General features: G+C 43.2%; 1 protein-coding gene across 1 annotated transcript in view; it reads left to right on the plus strand.

Annotated features, from left to right (window-relative positions):
* The first annotated feature begins 12,794 nt into the window (after positions 1 to 12,794).
* Positions 12,795 to 22,726, plus strand: part of CCDC69 (coiled-coil domain containing 69) — a 53,783-nt gene continuing 43,851 nt past the window's right edge. The window contains exon 1 of the mRNA XM_042455744.1: positions 12,795 to 12,947. Within this exon, the coding sequence (XP_042311678.1) occupies positions 12,900 to 12,947 (48 nt within the window). The 5' untranslated portion in view covers positions 12,795 to 12,899. The remainder of the gene's footprint in view (positions 12,948 to 22,726) is intronic.

Genomic DNA, 22,726 nt, shown 5'->3' on the forward strand with positions numbered 1-22,726 from the left:
CTCAGGCCGGCCTTTATGACTGGTGTGCACAGTCCCTAAATTAGTAGCAGTGGTGGGTTCCACACCACCCAAAAGTACGTGCTTGCCTTGGCACGTACTAGGGTTAAGAAGGGGCGTCCTTTCCGGATGCCCCTAACCCTAGTACGTGCCGAGCACATACAAAATGGCAGTGCCCATTCTACAGTGTCCGCACGTCTCGGCGCCATTATGATGCCGCAAGTGTGCCAATGGCGCTTTGTGGCATCATAATGGCACTGCAAAAAGAAGCCGCTTTTTGCAGCTTCTTTTTGCTGCGCCAGGGAACCACACGGTTTGTCCGCTACAGTTCCCTGGCACAGCAAACACAGGCGCCGGCAGAGCACACTTTTTGGGCACTCTGTAAAGTGCCAGTGTTTTCTGTCAGTGTGGCACCAGATCAGCAGCTTAAAAATAAAATTGTGAGCACTGTCTATGAGATATAATTTCTTTGGTGGGGTTTAGAGGTCTCTGCCTGTCTCCCAACTATATTCAGGTAAAAATTTACAACTGAACCTCCTTTACACGTTAGAGAAAAACCAAGATCCTGTACAAATGAGGGCTGAAAGAGAGGAAATGCAAGTCCAGTGATTGTAACTTGTTATATCCTTCTTGTGTGTGTGAAAATCCTGCCCAACTTCCAGATGCTTATTTTGAGAGCTGGCATAAACCATACACTGCATTCAGTCATTAATTATCATTTCCCTGAACTAGATTTCATCATAACCCACCCATCCAGAGACTTCAATTGCTGAAATAGTTGCTGTGCAATGCAGGTGTCTGCCTCTTTATAGGAACTGCCTAGTTCCTTTTTATTTTATACTCAGCTTCCTCTGAGGTTTATTGTTGTTAAGTATAACCTAGAAACAAGGTGATCTGCTGATTCAAGCAGTCTCCCTCAATTTTGCAGTCCACACTTTCCAATTTTGTCTACTGTTGTTGACTAAGAATAAGAGCCCAATCCTGGCATTTACTCCTTAAGAAACATGGTAGAATTCCAGTTTTTAAACAGTAGATCTAATTGTATCTATGCTATAAAACTAAAAGAGTTTGGTACCACTTTCTTTTCAAGAAAGTTCTAGTGTTGAACTACAGAGGAATGAACTAGAGCTCTCTAACAAAGAATGATCAGGGCCTCTCCAAACAACCATATCTTGGATTCTGTAGGGTGGAATCAGAATAATTCAGTGGTTCTCAAACTTTGGTCATCTAGGTATTTTAGACTTCAGCCCCTTTCACACTTGTGCGTTTGCCCTGGGTAGATCCGGTAATCCCAATACCGAATCTGTCCGGAATGATCCACACTTCTTGTCAATCAAATTATTTGCATATTCACTTCCACTGTCGTCAATGGTGACATGTCATGCAGCCATTCACCAATGGCAAGGATGCTTCCCCCCCCCTCCTTTTAAAAAAATATAGCGGCAACGTTCGCATATTCTGTCAACTTGTCAAATTTAAAAACCTTCAGGTGTATGTGTGTGTTGTGTGCCTTCGGTCATGTCAGATTATCTCCCCCATGCCAACTCTCTGATCCCAGTGCCTTCCCTCTTCTTCTCTCCCCCAAATACCATCTCTCCAATCCCAGTGCTTTCCCTCTTCTTCTCCCCCACAAATGCCATCTCTCCAATCACAGTGCCTTCCTTCCTCTTCCCCCATGCCATCTCTCTGATCCCAGTGCCTTCCTTCCTCTTTCCCCCCCTCCAAATGCCATCTCTCCGACACCAGTACCTTGCCTCCTCTTTCCCCCCAAATGCCATCTCTCTGATCCCAATATCTTCCTTCCTCTTTTCCCCCCAAATGCTATCTCTCTGATGCCAGTGCTTTCCTTCCTCTCCCCCCACCCAAATGCCATCTCTCTGATCCTAGTGCCTTCCCTACACATATGTAGCAAAAGCATTCACACATCAATTTAGAGAAACCTATGTAGCACAAGCATTCGCATAATCTGTCACAAATTTTTTTTCAAAAAAGGCCGCTTGCAAAGCAGACGGTGCGAGAAGGGATCCATGTTCCACCCACTGCCCATACTCTGACCTTGAGCCCTCCCTTTAAATGGCCTTGGTTTTTCTCAGAAGAAATGAAGAAATCCCTGGTTTCAGAAAACCCGCGCTGAGGGGGATTTGCCTCAGATCGGGTGTGCAAAACCCCGATCTGGGTGTGGGAACAATCCACTTTTAATCCAGTTTGGGATGTGGGATAAAAGGTAATCTGAATGACTCCTTCAGCTCCTAGAAGCTACAGACAGCATGGCCAATGGTTAACAGTTCTGTGAGTTGAAGCCCAAAAATCTGAAGGACAGAAAATAAAGAACCACTGGTGCAGTCTTTGTATTGTTTCAATAGGATGACTAGACAGAAAAGAGTGTTAAGCTCCAGTACCTTTAAACAAACTTATATTATTAAAATTCTGCTCGAATCCTTTCTTTTACACAACCATGAACAGTACAGGAGCCCTACCTTTTTTTACATTTGGGAATCTTAAATTTAAAGTGGGTTTTGTTTCTCTTGGACCCATGTCACTAAAATCTGCCTCTTAGTGTTAATCATTTCCTCTTCCTGTTGCACACCGGCCCTGCGGTTAGTCTTTCTTTTTTGCAGAGGGGGAGTAGTGGCTTGCACCTGCATTTTCTTTTTCATTAGTACGATTGCACTGCAATTTTTAAAAAGCAGTTTTAAAAAAGAATAAATCAGCAGTTGCTCTGGCCACAAATAGGACTTGAGCAGAGGTATATGAGCAGAGCGGATATTAGTATATGCATATGAGCAGAGCTGATATTAGTCAGTGTAAAAAATGGAGGCTAACGACACAGAAAAATGGGACATCACCAACAGCTCTATGGAATGACTCAGAGAGCTGTCACCCAGCAGAAATCAAGCAATTTGACACCACTTTAAATGTCATGGCTCCATCTTGTGGAATCATGGGATTTGTAGTTTGGTGAAGTGTTCCATCAGAGCTCTGGTGCCTCACCAAACTGCAAATCCTAGGATTCTGTAGGATAGAGTCATGGTAGTTAAAGTGGTGTCAAACTGTTTGATTTCTGCCATGTGGATACACCTTCAATAATGCTTTGAAGGATGACACTGCAGTTGCATTCTAATGTCAGGAAAAAATTGCTACAAAAAGCACATCTGATAGGAAAACGAGGACAGCACAAGGTGTGCTATAACTTGGATTTTTTGTAACAACTGAATGAAATAGATGGTTTCAGTTGTAGAGGAAACAGCACATGTGCAAGCAACCTCATTTTCTTTTCCTAGCCCATTGTAATTGTTATGTGCCTTCAAGTTGTTTCTGACTTATGGTGACCCTAAGGCTACTACAGGGTTTTCCTGGGAAGATTTGTTCAGAAGTGATTTGCCTTCCCCTGAGGCTGAGAAGGTGTGACTTACCCAAGGTCAACTAGTGTGTTTCATGGCCAAGCCAGAATTAAATTCTGGTCTCCAGAGTCACAGGTCAACACTCAAACCACTATGGCATGCTGGCTCTCTGTGATTCTCTAATGGTGGGTGTGAGAGTTGCTAAAGGGGGGTGCAAGACTTGGAGGCCCTGGTCTCTCCTCCCCTCATCTTCTCAAACCTTTTCTGTCCTCGAAGGGAAGCCAAAGACAAGGACAGCATCCACACTGTAGAAATAATCCAGTTTGACACCATTTTAATTGACAGGGCTCAGTGCTATGGAAGTCTGGGAACTGTCAGTTGTGTCACCAGGGCAGACCTCTGATGCCACAACAAACGATAATTTCCAGAATTCCATAGCACTAAACCCTGTCAGTTAAAGTATGTCAAACTAGATTATTTCTGCAATGCAGATGGGTCCAAGGAGGGTGCTGAGAGCCTCTGCATGCGGCAGGAGGAGAACTATTTCCCTCTAAGATGTTAAAATATGAATATACATGACTCTGTGAATGAAAATATGCACACTAAAAGAACAAAATATTTTAATCATAGGGGACATCAAGCGGGGGGGGGGGGGGGGGGCAGCCTCCAAATGTAGATGTAAAGGGGGTCACAAGGGGGAAACGTTTGAGAACCACTGTTTTAGGCCAAACCAGAATATATATATTTCCACTTTCTATCCAGCAGGTGGAGTCCCAAATCCCTCAGTACTCAGGCAGTCTTTTTAACAGCATCCACCTGTCCATGCTAGGTCTCTTCCAGAGTAGTTTGATAAGAGAAACTCATGCTCTGTCCATGTGTTTTCATTCCTTGTTCCACCAATAGATGACAATCAGGTTTTGTGACAGAAGTGTTCCTATTTAATGCAGCCAATTTGTCCTCATCTCCAGGGTTTAGGAGCATAATGTCTTAGGCTACAACTACGACTATCTCCAAGCCAACATTCTAGGCAGTATAGTCTCTCAGTGGACGATATCACATGATGGGTTTTGCAGCTACAATCCAAAGTCACTCCTGGTCCAACCATGCGAATTCACGTTAAAACGTGATAGGTTATCACACGTGATTGCTTTCTATGGGGAGTACTTCCAAGCCAGATCCAAAGTCAATCCAAAGTGACTCCTGATTTTCATGAATTCGGTAACAAGCGAATACTGTACACAAAAAAGTTTCCAAGCCAACTTCAATTTCAATCTGAATTGGTCTGGTGTGGAATGCAACTTTGCTTCCGTCTTGGTACACCCTCCCCCAAACCTCCAAGGTGGCAAATTTCCCATGATGCAGCGCTGCAATTTTGCTCCATTTGCTTCCAGTACTCCTTCAAAAACGGAGGCTGCATAATATTTCTTTAATAATAATAATAATTTCTTTCCTGCCTCTCTGGCAGAGAAGGCTCAATGTTCCACAACAGTACAGTTCCCAGAATTCCATAGCACTGAGCCAGGACAGTTAAAGTGGAGTCTAACCAGATTATTTCCCCAGTGCAGATGCAACCTAAGAGAAGGCAACTGTTATAAAGGGAAGGAGAGTGGATTGGATTCAGGGAGGTGGTATTTTTGGAAGCATGGAGAATAAAAGAAACCGGATCATTTCTCCAATCCTCCAAAATGGGTCTCCTTCAAATCCAAAGGATTTACTTCCAAGTAAAGCTGCAGCTTCTACACTGATTATTTTGCAGTGAAATTAATTATTATTATTATTATTATTATTATTATTATTATTTCAATAATAATAATAATAATAAAAATGGATGGGGGCTCTGACATGGAGGATAGATGTAGATGTGGCTGAAATGGATGGGGGCTCTGACACGGAGGATAGATGTAAATGTGGCTGACAGGGATGAGGAGAATGACAGGAGGATGCATGTAGATGTGGCTGAAAGAGATGAGGAGAATGACAGGAGAATAGATGTATATGTGGCTGAAATGGATGGGGGCTCTGACACAGAGGACCTGTTTGGATTTGGCTGCCAGGGATGGGAAAATAAAAGGGAGGAAGAAATATGAAGCCATCATTCACATGAAAATGGAACCAGGAAGTGCCCCTCTTCTTTATCCCAGAAGTGCAAAGGTTCATGATGTGTTCAGAGCCCCAATGAGCATGCGCAAGGGTGCCAATTCGAATTGGTGACTCTCCATGGTATGTACTGGTGTGATCATTTATTTTGCACTCGCTTCGCTTTGACACAGGAATAACAATTCCGCTCTTCACGTGAGATAATTAATCATGAATTGCCTTGCATTCGAATTGACTCTGCTTCCCCTTCACTTCAAATTTGCTTTGGATTTTAGTTCAAATTTCACGTGTGATAAACTCCATAGTCCCAAACTGCTATACATATATAGTATAGATGTTTAGAGTTTGAATTCCTACTCAGCTACAAAAGAAAAGAAAAGAAAAACCCTGGGTGACACTCTCTCAGCAAAAAAAAAAAAAAATAAAAAATAAAAATTGCAATGGCAAACCTACTCTGAATAAATCATGCCAAGAAAACCCTAGAAAAGAGTTGCCATAAGTTAGAGGTGACTTACGAGGCACATAGCAACAATTTCAATTGTCCAGAAAAGTAACTTTTTCAAGCTCTGCCTCGTACTCAGAGACAGAGGAGGGCTAGTCTATTCTGCTCTCCTTGCAAATGTTTCCCACAGGCTGGTCACTACTGGAGTGTCAAATTAGATAAGTCTTTAGTGCTTAAGAGGTCTGGTGTCTTCACATCATTGTGAATAACAGAAAGGGAGGACGTATGTTGCTGCCTTGTGTACTTTTAGCTGCCTAATGTCACCATGTGGGACCCCTTACAAATTAATCCTAGAGGGAATGCAGCCCTTGATAGGGAAAAGTGGCTCGATTCTAATAGATTCTATTTCATTAGACAGAAGAGTGTCTGAAACATTTTTGAAATTCTGATGGGACATCTTTTATTGCAGGGGGGTGGCAACTGTGCAGACTCCCAAGTGATGGTGAAGTTCAATTCCCAGCAATCCTAGTCAGCATGGCCAATTGTGAGGCATGTTGGGAGTTGCAGTCCAACAACATCTGAAGAGTAGCAAAATTCCTACTAAGCCTTGCCATGTGCTTAAGCACTGGCCATTGAAAGACCAGAGAAGACCATATACACTTGGCCCTCCATATCCATGGATTCCTTATCCACTCATTCAAGTATCCATGGCTTGAAAATATTTTTTAAAAAGATATAAATTTCAAAAATCAAACCTTGATTTTGCAATTTTATATAAGGGACATCATTTTACTATCCATTGTATTTAATGGGATTTGAACATCCACTGATTTTGGTATCCATGGGGCATCCTGGAACTAAACTCCAGTGATAACTGTCCTGCTAGATATTGAAGCGGCTTTGTTTAAAAAAAAGAAAATTGTTTTGTGCTTCACTTCCTGCTATTCTGGTTTAGCACACAAAGGCCAAATTGAAAGTGTAGGAAGCTGCCACCAGGACATGTTTCCCGTTTAGATGCCTGCAGGTTACCTGTGGGAGCTCACAATACACACACACACACACACACACTTTGTGAGAGCTCCCAGCTATAGCAGTAGCATTCATGATAGGGCATCTATAGGGATGGGAGATGAAGATCGAGGAGGGAGCCACAGAAAGAGCAGCAGGTGCCAAGCAACAGTATCCTTCTCCTCGGACAGCAATTCTTTTGAGCCTGAAAAAGGCCTCCTCACTGGCACTAATTCTGGTACCTATGGCAGCTAAGTGGCCAAAATGAGGACTACTGAAACACAGGAAGATACTAAGCATCTTCACGGGAAACTCAAGGTTTGTACAGTTTAAAATATCTTTAGGAAAATAAAGGCAAGAAGGCTGCTCCACCATCACCACAAAAACCAGCCCAATGAGGACTGAGTGTGCTCAGTGTCCACTGAACACTATTTGAAGGAAGAAAGGGAGATGGTATGAGAGGCTGGTCATTCTGTATATTTATATACAGTATGTATATTCTGTAAACTGGCATGGATGCCTGTACCTTTAATGGTTATGGAGAAAAGGGCCTTCAGCTGATCTTAACTGTTGGAAACCATCAATTTTGGGGTGTCATGAAAGGCTGGTAAATGTCTTTCTGGAGGCACAGGTCTTCAAGAATTATCTGCTCATGGGGAACGGGCTTTTAATAATGCACTGCATTATCTGTATTTGTTTTTGTTTTTTAATTCTATATATAGTTCAATTATATTTTAACTTCTGTATGCTTTAATGATTGGTATTGGCTTTTATTGGTTCTTGTTTTAACCCTTTAGGCTTACGGCTGGGGAAAAGGTGAGATTTACTGCTATGATTACTACCAATACAAAGGTGAAGAGGTGAGATGTTCTGCCATAGGTGCCAAAATAGTTTGGCTTAGGTTACAATGTGCCCAGGTTTTGCTGTGGTTTGTTGTGCAGCAAAACAGCTTGAGCTGGGCCAGGTAAGAAACATGCTTGGCTGATAAGCCCTGTTTGAGATGAAGAAGGAGTTCCATTGCTTTTCCTTGCCAGATGGGTGCTTGTGCAAGTAGTGTTGCCAGAGTGAAAACTGGCATGGATGCCTGTACCTTTAATGGTTATGGAGAAAAGGGCCTTCAGCAGGTTTCGTTTGTTACCTGGTTGTATGAAAAAATGCTATACAATCATTAAAGGTCCAAGAACCCTCTTCAATTTTCACTCTGACAATCCTGTCTGCCAGAGGTCTAGGAAGAGAAGGAACCCCCTTCTAGCTAAGGTGAATTAGTATACTGGTAAAACTTGTCTGTCTTTGCGGCAGTAAACTCACTCTGAATTTCAATCTAAACTTTAAAGGAACTATTCAAGGTGATGACCACATTTTGTAATTTGGGTTTGGCATTTTGGGTTCAGATAGAAACCCAAAGGAGTATGTTCACCACCTCACTAATATGCAAGCCACTGCCAGTCAGAAAACAGCAAACCTATTTAAAGAGCAGACTTCTGGCTGTTTTGAGAGTCATAATCCTAAAGAAATACATAAATTCATCCTAGACAATGAAGCATTCAAAATACGTAGTTAAAGAGTTTCATACCTACAATCAAAAAGTGATCAGAATGGAGACTGCAGTTAAGAAATAAGAAGAATAGGAATGAGAAAGGCAGCAATGAAAGAACTATAAAAGATTTCAAAGAGTAACGATATACAACAGAGAACTAAATTTAGAATTGTCTAGTTCATTGTATTCCCTATGTATGAATGTATGAATATGAGAGCTGGGCAGCAAAGAAACCCAATAAAAAGAAAATCAACTCATTTGAGATGTGGTGCTGGAGTAGAGTGCTCAGGATACTGTGGGCCGCCAAAAGGACAAAAAATTAGGCCTTGAACAGATCAAGCCTGAAATCTTGGAAGCCAAAATTATCATATTAGGGCTACTGTACTCTGGCCACTTCATGAGAAGGTATGATTCATTAGAAAAGACAATACTGCTAGAAAAGGTAGAGGGAAGCAGAAAAAGAGAAAAACCACATGCCAGGTGGATAGACTTAATCAAGGAGGTCATAAGTATGAATTTGCAGGACCTGAGTAGAGCAGTGGAGGACAGGGGGTCTTGGAGAATGAGTTGGAGTCAACCTGAGGACAGCTGGCAGTAACAACCCTAAAGGTACCAGATCCTGTTTGATCTTGGAAGCTAAGCAAGGTTTGTCCTGGTTAATACTTGGATGGGAGACTGCCAAGGAATACCAGGTGCTGAAGGCTATACATGGGCCTGCCAGAAAAAGCAATGGCATGTGCCGGAAGAAGTAATGGCACAAGCCCCATGTTTTTAATGGTGCTCCACCATACACGATATTTCCCTTATGTGTGTGGGAGGGTCTAGAATGGATCCCCCATGTAAAGGAAGGGCCCACTGTATTTCAGAGGAAGGAACTTGCAAAACAACATGTGAGTATTCCTTGACTAAGAAAACCCCACAAAATCCATAGGTTGACAGGTGATTTGAAGACACATATACAGTGCGCCCGCGTTATAGGCAGGCGCGCTTTACGCGGACTTTGAGCATACGCACTGAAGCTGTGGGGAGCGTGCGCGACGCAAAGGGCAGCATGTCCCATTCAAATTAATGGGGCGCACACCTGTGGTGCCCCACACGCTCCTGTGCCGCTGCACCCGAGTCCCATTCAAATGAATGGGGCTCCAGCATAGGCGGAATTCGCCTTACGTGGGGGGGGGGGCGGAACAAATCCCCCACGTAAGGCAAGGGCCCACTGTACACACAGTAGACATCTCCTGGCCATTCTGGCTGAGAGATTCTAGGAGTCCAAAAAAGTCACTTTTCTAGACTCTTCCCACTTCAGCTTTTTGAGATGTATAGACAATGCAGCCAGTCCAATTAAATCTCCAAGCGAAGACACTTCCATTTCTCATCCAACTAGCCCACACATCAGACACCATGGAAATGCCCTTGAAATTATTTGCAGCCAGCTAATGTAACAGGTCCTCCCAGCCCCAGCAACAACTGTATAATACATTCAGATGGATTCCTCCCAGGCAGGCCCTCGCCATTCTTCTGGCTGAGGGAAGGGCCTTAAGGGGCTGTGTAACCCAATCTTGCCTGGGCCCCCTGATTTAGATGGCAACATTTTAAAAACAAACATGTGCTGTAACTGTAGTCTGTAACCACAACACTGCCTGCCATGCCGAAAGTAGGATGGCCGCCCTATCAACACATCTGACATTGGGTACCGTATTACAACTAACACTGGGCTGCTCACCAGCAAAAGGAGGAGGCAACGCAGCCAAACCCACAGGAGCCGCAAAACCAGCTACAGTAACTGCCCTCAAATCTGGATCAGAGTTAAACACTGCACACAGGCAGGGAAATGGACAGTTGCCCATGCAATGTGGACATGCCTGTGGGCACTGTAGGCCTAGGCCATTAAGATTCCCACGACACTGAGGTTGGAAAACTTACTTTTTAAAACTATTGGTCTTTGCATCCACCTGATATGTTGGCTATGGGATCAGAAACAGCAATAGTATTTACATTTCTATACCACTTAATAGTGAACTCAGCAGTTTACAATCTGTAAGCCAATTGCCCCCAAAAAGCTGGGTATTCATTTTACCAACCTATGACAGGATGGAAGGCTGAGTCAACCTTGGAGCCCCTGGGATCGAACTCACACCATTGTGGCTACAGTACTGGCACTTAATCACTGTGTTACCAGGGCTCCTTATTCTGGAAGTTGTAGTCCAAAAGGTAGTATATTACCTTATTAATACTTGAGCCATAATCCACTCATACACAAAATGAATGGGAAAAATAAGAAAAGTACAACAAGCAATATCACTACAATAAGAAAAATACAACATGCAATGAAGAATACTTTAAAAGTTTAGTAGGATTAGTCTTAAACGTATCTGCCAGCACAGCATGCTGCTCCATGGTGTAATAAAGCTGCAGTTCTATATTTATCTCCGAGTAAGCCCATTGAACCTCATGGCCATGAGCCTGTGTGGTATAGTAATTTGGGCAGCTTTGGAGACCAGGGTTCAAATCCCTGCTCAGGCTTGGAAACTCACTTGGATTGTGTAACCTTGGGCAAATTACACTCTCCGAGCCTCAGAAAAACCCCTCTGGACAAATCTTGTCCAGCAATAGGTTTACCTTAGTGTTGCCATAAGTCAGAAATTGAAAACTGGAGGCACGCAAAAATAACACCTTATAGACTTGCATGGTACAGAATGGTTTAGCAGTTAAAAGTCCAGTCATAAGAAGTCACCAAACCAACTTATATCTTACTTACATTGAACCTAACATAGTGGTTAGACTTCAAAGATATAGCTGTATTAGTCTGTAGAATCAGTACATAGAGAGATCTTGTAGCACCTTTGAGACTCACTGAAAGAAAGAAATTGGCTTTCCTAATCTCAAAGGTGCTACATAGTGGTTAGACTGTTGGAATCCAGGCACAAGTCCCTGCAGAGTCAATGAAACTCACTGGCGAATTTGGGGGCCAGTCAGTCTTTCTCAGCCTGGCCTACTTCACAGGGCTGCTGTGAAGCTCAGTTGAGAAGATGAAGAAAAGTTGGGATGTGGGCTCATTGCAGGAAAAACAGTGTATAAACTTAACTAGTAAATAAAAATAAATACAACAATAACCTTCCTGGGACTTTTAAGGAGAGGTGGGTTACAAATGCAATACAAACTTTAAGGAGGCTTGACCTGCAAGAGGCAACAAGTGGAATTAAACCACACAAACTACATCTCAAATACACAGGTAATGGCACATGTACCAATGAGGACAGAATCAGGATGGTTCCACAGCAGAGATACTCTTTTACAGTGCACATCTTTTACTTCCAGAGAACATTTTCCTGGGTATGTCTTCCCTGTTGAAAACTGGAAAAACGTTTCCCCTAGTTTGTTTCCATTGGCCACATATTGCTGTGTGCCCACTGCCATTTTTGTAGCCATGATAGAGAATGGCTGAAGAGGAAGAAGCAATACTGTATCAGCTGAATGGGGGCTGCTTGAGTGACAGCTCCAGCATAATTGTCTTTATGGGAGCAGCAGGAGGGCCTTAGTAAGCAGTCATGTTGTCTTATCTCCTGCTGAGAAAAGCTTTCCCTCCTTGGACTCCTCCTTGCAGGAAACTGATGTTAAAGGTACAAACAAAAACCCACCAGTGATACCTTTATTGGCCAACTGAAATGCACAATATTCCTGTTGTAAGCTTTCGAAGCTCCATGGGCTTCTTCATCAGGGAAGAGGTTACAAACCAAACAGGAGAGAAAAAAACAACTGGAGATGTTAGTCAGATGTCTGCATGTTGTTTCAGTCCTTAGTAAAGATGTTACGAAGGGGAGGATATTTTTTTAGCCAGCCTGATGTTAAAGATATAAGGCCAGGGCTAGGATATATTCTTTTCTTGGCCTTGTCTTATCCCTTTACCTCACCAGGAGAATATATATATATTCTGTTCTAATACCTTTTAAAATGTCCCAGTTTCTCTCTCCTCCTCCCACTCTTCCCTTGGCTTACAGTTACTGCAAACTGAGATCAAAGTGCAACAATAGCCAGTATTGGTTTGAGTGTTGTCCAAAACACACTGCAGAAATAATCCAGTTGGAGACCCCTTGGCCTGCCCTGGCTCAGGGCTAAGTATAGTAGTGGGAATAGTAGTTGGTTGTGGCACCAGGGCTGTCTGAGAGAGAAAGCTGGACAATGTCTCCCAACACTAGAGTCCCCAGAACTGGCTAGCCTTGAGCCAGGGCGGGGAAAGGGGCTCCTTGCTCAGCCCAGAGGCAGCAGCCCTCATTGGGCAGCTGGAGTGGCTGCTCTCTTCCTCTTGAATTTAGTCAGGGAGGGAGGGAGCTTTCGGAGGGGCCCCTTTTCGGAGACTTACGGCGGCGGAGGGGGGCTGCTCTGGACTCGGCATGAAGGGCTCCTGCTGCTCCTTCTGCTGCTGCTTCTTGGCGGGGTCTTCTTTTCCTTGGAGGGAGCCCTCCTCTGCTGAGCTCCGGGCATGGGCTGCAAGGGGAGCAAAATGGGCTGCTGGGAAGCCAGGAGGAAGGTAAAGGAAGAGGGCTCCAGGGATCATGGAGGGGACACTGGTTGGGGATTATTTGGGGGGAACTCTCTGGAGACTTCCAAACTAAGGCTGCATCCACACTGGAGACATAACTCGGTTTGGCACCGCTTTAACTCTTTGTCTGGCTCAAGGCTATGGAATTCTGGGAGTTGGAGTTTGTTGTGGTCCCCAGAATTCCAAAGCCTTGAGCAGACAAAGAGTTAAAGCGGTGCCAAACCGAGTTATGTCTCCAGTGTGGATGCAGCCAAAGAACTTTCTTCAAACTCCGTTGATCAGAAAGTTGAGCCCAGATGTCCTCCTTTCTCAGGACATGTCCTCCATGTCCCCCTTCTGCCAGGAGGAATGACAACAGAGTCTCACCCTCTCCTTCCCGACCCAGAGTGACCAGGCGTCCTCCTTTCCCAGGACATGCCCTCCATCCCAGCTTTCCGCTGGAGGGATGTCTCAATGTCCTCCATTTTGAGCAGGACTCAGCAGCTTGGGTTTCCATTCATCTGAGTGTTTGGAGCTTCTCTTTGGGCACGTCCTCTGTTTTGTCCTCTCAACTGCTGTCTACTCAACTTGGACTTAAGGCAACCCCAGGAATGAGAGGCCCCCAAGGCACCTTGCCACCAGCAGCCCTCTTGCAGACTCCGGACCATTGGAGGCTCGCCATCTGGAATGCGGGTCTCCTCTTTTCCTCCTGCCTGGCAGGACAGTCTTGTCACATCTTCTCATGAGATGGCCAAAGTATGACAGTCTCCGTTTAGTCATTTGCGTGTCTAGGCAGAGTTTAGGCTCAGTTTGCTCTTGGACCTATTAATTTGTGGTTTTGGTTGTCCAGGCTATCCACAGAACTCTTCTCCAGCATCACATTGATTCTCTTCCTATCAGTAGTTAGTTAGTTTAAAACAGTAGTTAGTTACTTTAAAACAGAGCTGCAGGCAAATATCTGCAAGCAGCCATCCTGTGGTACAGAACCCACCTAAGGGCTGGGGCCACATTGCCTCCAGCTATAAAAGTGCCCCAAGCCATTATAATGCAAAAAGAATGCAGCTATTCCTCTCTATACTACAATGTAATATAGCTTAGATGTTAGGTAAGTCACACTCTCTCAGCCTCAGAGGGTGGCAATGGCAAACCCCCTCTGAAGAAATCTGCCAAGGAAACCCTATAATAGGTTCACCTTAGGGTTGCCATAAGTCATAAAATGATTTGAAGGCACGCAAGAATGAGGTTATTCAAAAGAAAGAAAGAAAAGGAGTTAATGATAAGTCATTCAGTGGCCTCACTCCAACCCTCACTCCAACTGCTAGTCACAACTAGACTAGCTCTAGTGAATCAATGACTGGATTATAAACTAACACTTTTGTACATCCATCAATTCAATGGATGTGCCTTCGAGTCATTTTTGACTTAGGTTGCCATAACATGGTTTTGTTTTGTTTTTTTTGTTTTTTGGCAAAATTTGTTCAGAGGAGGCTTGCCATTGCCTTCCCCTGAGGTTGAGAGAGTGTGACGTACCCAATGGCCACCCAATGTGTTTCATGGCCAAGCTGGGATTCAAACCCTCGTCTCCTGTGTCATAATCCATCGATCAAACCACTACTCCACGCAGGCTCTCAGTGGATGTACCATACTGTAATTGAAAATAGCAAATTGATTTAGACCATTAGCTGTTGGAGTTTATAGTTAAGCTCTCCTAGTTAGTACATAAAACTGAGGAAAATTTCCTGTCTATTCCGTGTTTATGCTTGATTGGATATTTGGATTGCTAAAACAGTACCAGGAGATAGTAGTTATCCTAGATCGAGTGCTTGGCAGCTGAGAGGCGTGTTCCTCTCTATATGCCTCTTTAAATGAGGTCTGTTTGGCTCTGTCATGTGCTGCATTCCTTAAAGCAAAACTGTGCCTGTGGTGTTCAAAAGCATCTGTGTGCAATTCTTAAAAGGTCTGGCTGGAAAGTGCAACATAGTGTATCTTTCACTGGACCCAAGTACAAGAAAAGACAGTGAAATAAAAATTTAGTTCAGTATCTCTAGCTGATTATAACACTGAAGTTAAGAAAGATGCTCCAGCAATCTTCAATTGAAACAGTGCTTAGTCAAAGTTACCTCTTTGGACTACATCTCCCAGGAACCCTCAGCCAGTGTGACCATAAGAGATTCTGGATGTTGCAGTCCAAAAAGAAGCAATTATGCAAAGCTCCAGATCAGGCAAACAGCAAGTGAGGGGTGTGTGAGACCGACATTATTTTGGGGATAGAATGGGCTTGAACAGTTTCAGCTCCTAGTAATCTGGAGAGTAGAGGAAGTACTCTAACCTTTTATAGAAGTATGTTTTGTCATTTCCAGCTGTGTGTTGTAAAGTTCATTTGGGAGACAAAACAGGCAGCTACCTAGAACATCAAGTACGTGAATCATCTTACTGTAAATCTGGTGTCGTAGTTACTTCTTCATTCTTATAAACACAGCCTATAACTTTTAAATTTCAGGGATAGGCAAGAAACTTTGATTATTTGATGGCAAAAGGGACCGAGAATTATTTTTAATCTTTTTAAAATATAAGTAGTCTCATAAAAATTTTTTGACATTGGCAATTTCCTGTAAGCACACTAACCCTCCATAGATTGTCTTAAATGTTTAAAAGGATGCTCAGAAACTGGCATAATTTGGTGGATGCTCAGTCCTCTTGAGTGTTAAAATATTCTTCTGCAAGTGTAAAATGTGTTAGACAACTGAGACTGTAATCCTGTTACAGTATTTAGTTTCCTGGGAGTAAGCCTCACTGAAAGCAATGGGACTTACTTTGGAGAGAGCCAGCCTGGGGTAGTGGTTTGGGTGTTGGACTAGGATCCTGTAGACAAGGGCTCAAATCCCTGCTTGGCCATGGAAACCCAATTTGGCCAAGTCACAGTCTCTCATCCTCAAAGGAAGGCAATGGCAAAATCTCCTCTGAACAAATCTTGTCAATGATAGGTTCACCTTTGCATTGCCATCTGGAAACAACTTGAAGGCAAACAACAGCAGGAATAAAACCATGCCATCACTCTGTTTAGTTAAAGAGCTTTGGACAACAAAACAGATTGAAAATATCTGCACATCTTTTGCATTCAGCTGTCAGATTATCTCCAGCTAAACATAGTATAAACATAAACATAGTGGTTAAGATGCCAGTTCTGACAATGGGAAGATTAGAAGGTTGGCAGTTCGAGGCCCGAGTGCTGCATGATGGGTTGAGCTCCTGTCACTAGCCCCAGCTTCTACCAACCTGGCAGTTGCAAGTAGATAAATAGGTACTACTTCAGTGGGAAGATAACAGCATTTGGCTTTTTGGCCTAGTAATGGAGATGAGCACTGCCCTCTACAGTCCGTTACGACTAGACATTCCTGTTGAGGGACTAACTTTACCTTTAAACATAGTATGCCAAGAGCACCTTACATGACAAAACAAAATGAATCCTTTTAATTGACCCCTCTATGGCATTGTCAGTCATGACTGCTTCTGCTCCCTAAACTTGGAAGTTGTGCTAAAACCAAAGGGTTTTGTGATATGCAATTGTTAATTCCAAAAAAGATGGATACATCAGGTTTAAAACCCTGATCACAAAATGACTGGTATGAATGAAAGACTAGTGGAGAAAGTATGTTTTGCATATGCTCCAAGGTGCCATGGCTTTTATATGGTGCACCTATTTTCCAGGTTCAAGGCTGGTGAGTTCTGACTCATTTTAAGTGTTCCCAAAATAACAATGGACAACTCTGCAAAAATTAATATGTCCACAAGTAAACATTCACAGACATTCACTGTCTGCAAACATTCCTTTCCTGACACACATTTGTTCCCATTTATCCAGAGGAAAAAAAATCTGAAAAGACAAACACATTATTCTGTGTGCATGGATTCTATAGGAAGGGTTATTATGGAACATCTGTGATTCTTCCCCCTCTTTTTTTTTTCAGTGTGCACCTGTCTCTGCTCAATAAATATGCTTAACTGTGCTGGAAAGTACATTAATCTCTTCCATGCAACGTCAAAACAGTCTCATATCTGCCCTGCCAGAGTTTTGAGAGCAACTTTCACTTTTTTTTTGGCAGTATGCAAGAAGTCCATTATTTGGGAAATAACTCTTTACTTTCCTGTTTCTCATAAATAACTAAAGTTACTACTTTACTTTAAGAATTCCCATTGGACTATGGCAGAAAATACATTTTCCTCCCCCTCCACTGCATTGTCACTTTATGTCCCATAACAGAACAAGAGCCAACACTTGAATCTCATGATACTTCTCTTATGCCACTTAGTGAAGCAACACTTGCATGAAGAATAAAAATAACTGTAATGTTAGAGTAATTCAGGAGAAATAGTGAACTTTATGCAGAAATAGTGAACAATATTAATGTAGTTATCCCTTCATTACTGGAAGATAACTTCAGGCAACTAGATGTTTTTAAAAAGTTACTTCCAAGCTCAGAAACATACAATTTTAAATATTCCTTCTGCATGAGGTACCAAACAGATTTTTCCATAGCTGTTGTTGTTACGTGCTTTCAAGTCAACTCTGATTTATGGCCACTCTGCTCTATATTTATCCAGAGGAAATTTGCCATTGCCTTCCTTTGAGGCTGAGAGTGTGTGATTTGCCTGAGGTGATCCAGTGGATTTAAATGGCCAAGTGGGGAATTGGACCCTGGTCTCCAGAGTCACAGTCCAACACCTGAACTACTAAACCATGCCAGCTAATTCCCTTTTCATATTCATTGCAGTTCGAGTTTCTGTACTGATAAATGACATACAACTTTGTTGTTTGTAGTTTGAAGCAAGCAACATTCGGTACTTCTTTGCAATTCATTTAAGAGAGTATGGCGGGTTACAGACAGGCAGGGGAGGACGTCTTGGAGGTGTATTTAGCTGAATGCGGAGCCTCCAGACGGCCCGCCCCGGGGGCGTGCTTCAGGTGTTGGAGCTTCCACACGGGGGGCAGTGAAGACGCCTCACCTGGGTCCGTTTCGGACCCGGAGCTTCCATACCGCCGCCTCAGAGGACGCTGCAAAAAGAGAGGCAGCTTCCGCACAGGCGGCCCAAACCGCGGCTTTTTTTTTCTTTTGCCGCATGAGAAGTGCGCAGCTTCGCAGCTGCAGCGCTAAGCAGCGACGGCAGAAAGCCTGTCTGCGCATTTAAAGCACCCAAGCCCCTTTAAACTTTTTCCCTGTGACTTTAAAGCTAGGCAGGAGTGGTGTGAGGTAGCAATGTCCAAACTCTGTCCTCCCAGGCGTTTGGACTTCATGTTCCAGAATCCCAGACCACAGGGCAAGGTGGCTGGGGATTCTGGGAGATGAAGTCCAAACGCCTGGAAGGACAGAGTTTGGAGATTGCTGGTTTAGGGACCAGTGAGCCAGGCATGGTGGGAGGAGAGAACAGGAAGGGTAGAATAGATTAGATAGGGCTGGGAGGGAACACATACCCTGGGAGGCGAAATGATGTCTTTATGGGACATCATGGGACCTAGTGCCTTGTCAGTGCTCCCTGCCCCTTGATCCCAGGCCCTCTCTAGTTGCCCTTTGCCTTTGGGGGCAAGTTTAGAGGGCATCAAAAGGTCTTGGGCACATTCAAGCTCCGGGGTCTCTTTTTTTTTCCTTTTGCCGCATGAGAGGTGCGCAGCTTTGCAGCTGCAGCGCTAAGCAGCGGCGGCAGAAAGCCTATGGGCGCATTTAAAGTGCCCAAGCCCCTTTAAAACAATGGTGGTCTCCTGCCAGCTGGTGATCAGCTGGTGTTGGCATCCTTGTCCGCTTGCACTTTGCCAGTGTCAGCAGCATCATAGATGCCTCCTCTCCTTTGGTCCCCGTGCTCCTGCTGAATCTGCAATGCGCAGCCACAGCTGTCTCCGCTGCCATCTCCCCTCACCTCCTTTGTACATATGTCAATATTTACAGTTTTAGCGTTTTTTATTGTTAGGTGAAAATGGCAGAGGAATGTGTGTAGGGGTGCACTTTAAAGTCCAAACTTTCCAAGCAGCGCATGCGTACATGTTGCTCTAGGGTTAGGGTTAGGGTTACGAGGCTTAAAATGCGCCGCAGCTGTGCCTCAGCTTCCACAGCTGTATGGCAGCAGACGTTGCAATTAAAGCCTGACTGCAAACTGCGCATGTTCCAAGACCCCAACTCACTATGCGACGGAGCTTTTAAATGGGCAACTTAAAGTAGCGGCGTAGCAATTCTGGTGTACCGGTGCAGCAGCTCTCATGGCTTCTTCCCCTTCTCGATATGTGTCAGCATTCAGGTAGGACTGCTCCAGTTTCTGCAGTTACTCCAGTTTCTGGGACCATACAGCTATGAGGTCAGCCGTCTCAGTATGAGACCAAGACGTCCCCCTGCCTTTTTTCGGGGTGCTGGTGGATGGCTGAGCCATCCTGCCTGGTGGCAAAGGGGAGCCGCCACACAGCTGTGCCAGGAGCAGCCGAACTGTGCCCTTTCCCAGGTGAAAATGGCGCAGGAATGTGTGTAGGGGGTCACTTTAAATCCCAAACTTTCCCTTTTCACTTTCTACAACCAAAACATCTGCCGGCAAAAGTTACAACTTCCCGCGGTTCTAGCAACGCATGCGCACAAGTGGCTCTAGGGTTAGGGTTACGAGGCTTAAAATGCGCCGCAGCTGTGCCTCAGCTTCCACAGCTGCATGGCAGCGGACGTTGCAATTAAAGCTTGGCTGCAAACCACGCATGTCCCGGGAACCCGACCCATTATGCGACACAGCTGACACGGAGCTTTTAAACCGGCAACTTATATTTGCGGCGTAGCAATTCTGACGTATCGGTGCAGCAGCTTACAGACGGAGCTGCGCAGGTACACCGCAAATCAAAAAGAAGCGGAAAAAAGCAGCACCTTTTTAATGCCGCTTCTTCCCGCTTGGGGCGTGCAGGGGGCGTGTTCATGACGGCATTCAGGGAAAGCTCGTCTGAAGGCTCTACCTTCATGACGTCATGAGTACATCCCTTTTTGCCCGTCTGTAACCCGCCTATGATTTATTCCTGCAGTATCCTTGGGTTTTCAGAATGCAGGTCTGTGATGTTTTTCATCCAAGCGGACCACATTCAGGAGGAAAGCCATATGGACACATTCTATTTTGCTAGAGCCATGATCTCTCACATTCATAGCCAGCATGTATATTTCCTCTTCAAAAGAATCTCTGGACTCTTGCATCTTCCTTGCTTGAGGAATCCTATTTGGGAAGAAAAGTGGGATATAAATCCAATAAATAAATAGTTAAGCAGTATTTTAGACATTATCTGTCTGTGAAACAGAAGTGTATCTGTTTACAAGGTAGTTATTATGGCTGCTGCCCAGGTGTAAACAGAAGTGAGGTAATTTTAACCTGATACTGTGCTACAAGTTATATCCAGGTGGTATCAAGACAGAAGAATCAGTAAATAAAATGAAAAAAAAGTGAGAGGAGAGAAAATTCCAAGAGAAAAACCACAATATTGCATTGAAAGCACTGACAGGTTTGTGGTTATACTGCTCTACTCACCCCATTAGGCCAACAACTGAATATTAATTTAACACAGTTTGAATGGGCTGCTTTTTACACATAGTAGTTCATATTTACTGCTTACTAAAACTGTTATTACAGTCGGCCCTTCTTATACACGGATTCAAGCATCCACGGTTTGAAAATGTTAAAAAAAGTATAAATTTCAAATATCAAACCTTGATTTTCCAATTTTTATAAGGCACACCATTTTGCTATGTCATTATATTTAATGAGACTTGAGCATCCACAGATTTTGTTATACACAGGGGATCTTGGAACCAAACCCCAGCGTATAACAAGGGTCCACTGTACCTCCAACAAACTCAGTTGTTAGATAGGAAAATGCCAACTGTCAGTTAAATGAATATCTATTAAATGTATATTATTATTATTATTATTATTATTATTATTATTATTATTATTATTATTATTTGCATCCCACTTCCCCCCAAAACTGGGACTCAGAGTGGCTTACCATTTAAAAGAACAGTACAATTAAAAACATACAAAAGAGATACATTGAGATATAATTAAATTATTACAATATTAAAACAGATTACTCATTAAAAGAATAAAATAAAAGATGAAAGTGTTTAAACAGTACACCTTAAAACAATACAACACTCCAGCCCTTTAAAGTTCTCTAAAGACTTTGTTTTAAAAGCCTGTTTGAAAAAGGTTTTAGCCTACTGACGGAAGGACAACAAGGAGGAGGCCATTCTGTCCTCCCTGGGAAGGGAGTAGCAGAGTGTAGGGGAGCCACCAAGAAGGCCCCCTCTCTCGTGTCCCCACCAACCAGCCATGACTATTCTCATTGTCATGCTTTTCCTCAAGTTTATCACTTCACATTTATTGCTTTTTATTATGCCTTACTGTTTTATGTATATTTCTCAATAAGGCTTAAAAATGCACATACATTTATATTCTGATGCTTTCTACAAGGAGATCAGGCACATACAGAACCATCCATTTGCCCACCCCATAGCAGCCCCCTTGAGGAGCATCAGTGAAAATTGGGATACATGTGGCCAGGCAACATTCAGAGTTGGTCAAAGGAGTGTGATCAAGCAACGACGGAGAAAATTATTAATCAGGAACAACACACAAAACCACTATTTTAGCAGGGAAATGTAATTTATTCACTGAATTTAGGTAGGAAACACTGGGGGGAATGGGGGGTGGGGAGAGAACAAGACTCTTCCTCTCTTTTCAGTTAATGGAGTGCAAACAAGTTTTGCATTTTGAACTCAGTTTGCAACAGTTCCAAGAAGCTGGGAACAAAGAGGGTGGACAGAAAAAGAAACAGGGATATTTTAAAGGCAGCTGAAAAAGTGGGACAGCAGAGGAATAAGTGGGATTGTCTCAATTACAGGGTATGAGTTGAGAGAGTTTGCCCAAGATGGTTATCATGGCTGAGCATGTGAAATCACCTGTGGTTTCAGCTCTTTCTCTACCATCTAACACTGCACCTGCATCCACTAGACAAGAAGAATGTTCTGTGAATACCTTGATAATCAGATATCAGGTTGAAAGAACGTGGTGGCTTCCAAGCCAATAAACTGAAGGAAAGCACAATGAAGTGAAGATGTATAATTATACGACACAGATGAAATGAAAGTAAGTAGGAGTATTTAGGACCTCTATTTAAAAACCAAGTAAACAAGGATTAAACAAACCTTAGCACATTCTAGCAATATTGCTTAATTCATTGTCAGGATGATTCAAGAGTTGCAAAGGGGTAGCTTTTTCTGCATGTTTATGGCCTGCTTGTGGGTGGAACCGTGGAATGGCTCATGAATCATTTATTGTAAGGTATATGTTATTCTGAGTTAATTATTGAAAAATTCCAGTATTTGAACTTGTTCATATGACCTGCAATGAAGCTGAAAGAATTTAGCTTAATAATAATAATAATAATAATAATAATAATAATAATAATAATAATAAACATTATTAAACAACCTTATCTAGAGGATAATAAGAATATCATTTGTTTACAAACAGACTTGGTACCTAGATATTCCTGACTATGGGAATAATCCTCTGGAAACCAGCAATGTTTCCTAGCTGGTCTAAATTTTGCTCTTTCCCTTCACACAGTGTTATCAAATTTGTGAAACAGCAATAAGGGGCAGTCAAAAATCATGCCATGCAGGTCTGACTATCAAGAAGTAGCTATTAACAAGTTTGTGTTCTACCAATACCAGGTGAAGGTATTAATTTCACTTAATTTAGCCATGCATTTTCCATAA

This window comes from Sceloporus undulatus, chromosome 2, assembly GCF_019175285.1.
Source record: "Sceloporus undulatus isolate JIND9_A2432 ecotype Alabama chromosome 2, SceUnd_v1.1, whole genome shotgun sequence".
NCBI lineage: Eukaryota > Metazoa > Chordata > Lepidosauria > Squamata > Phrynosomatidae > Sceloporus > Sceloporus undulatus.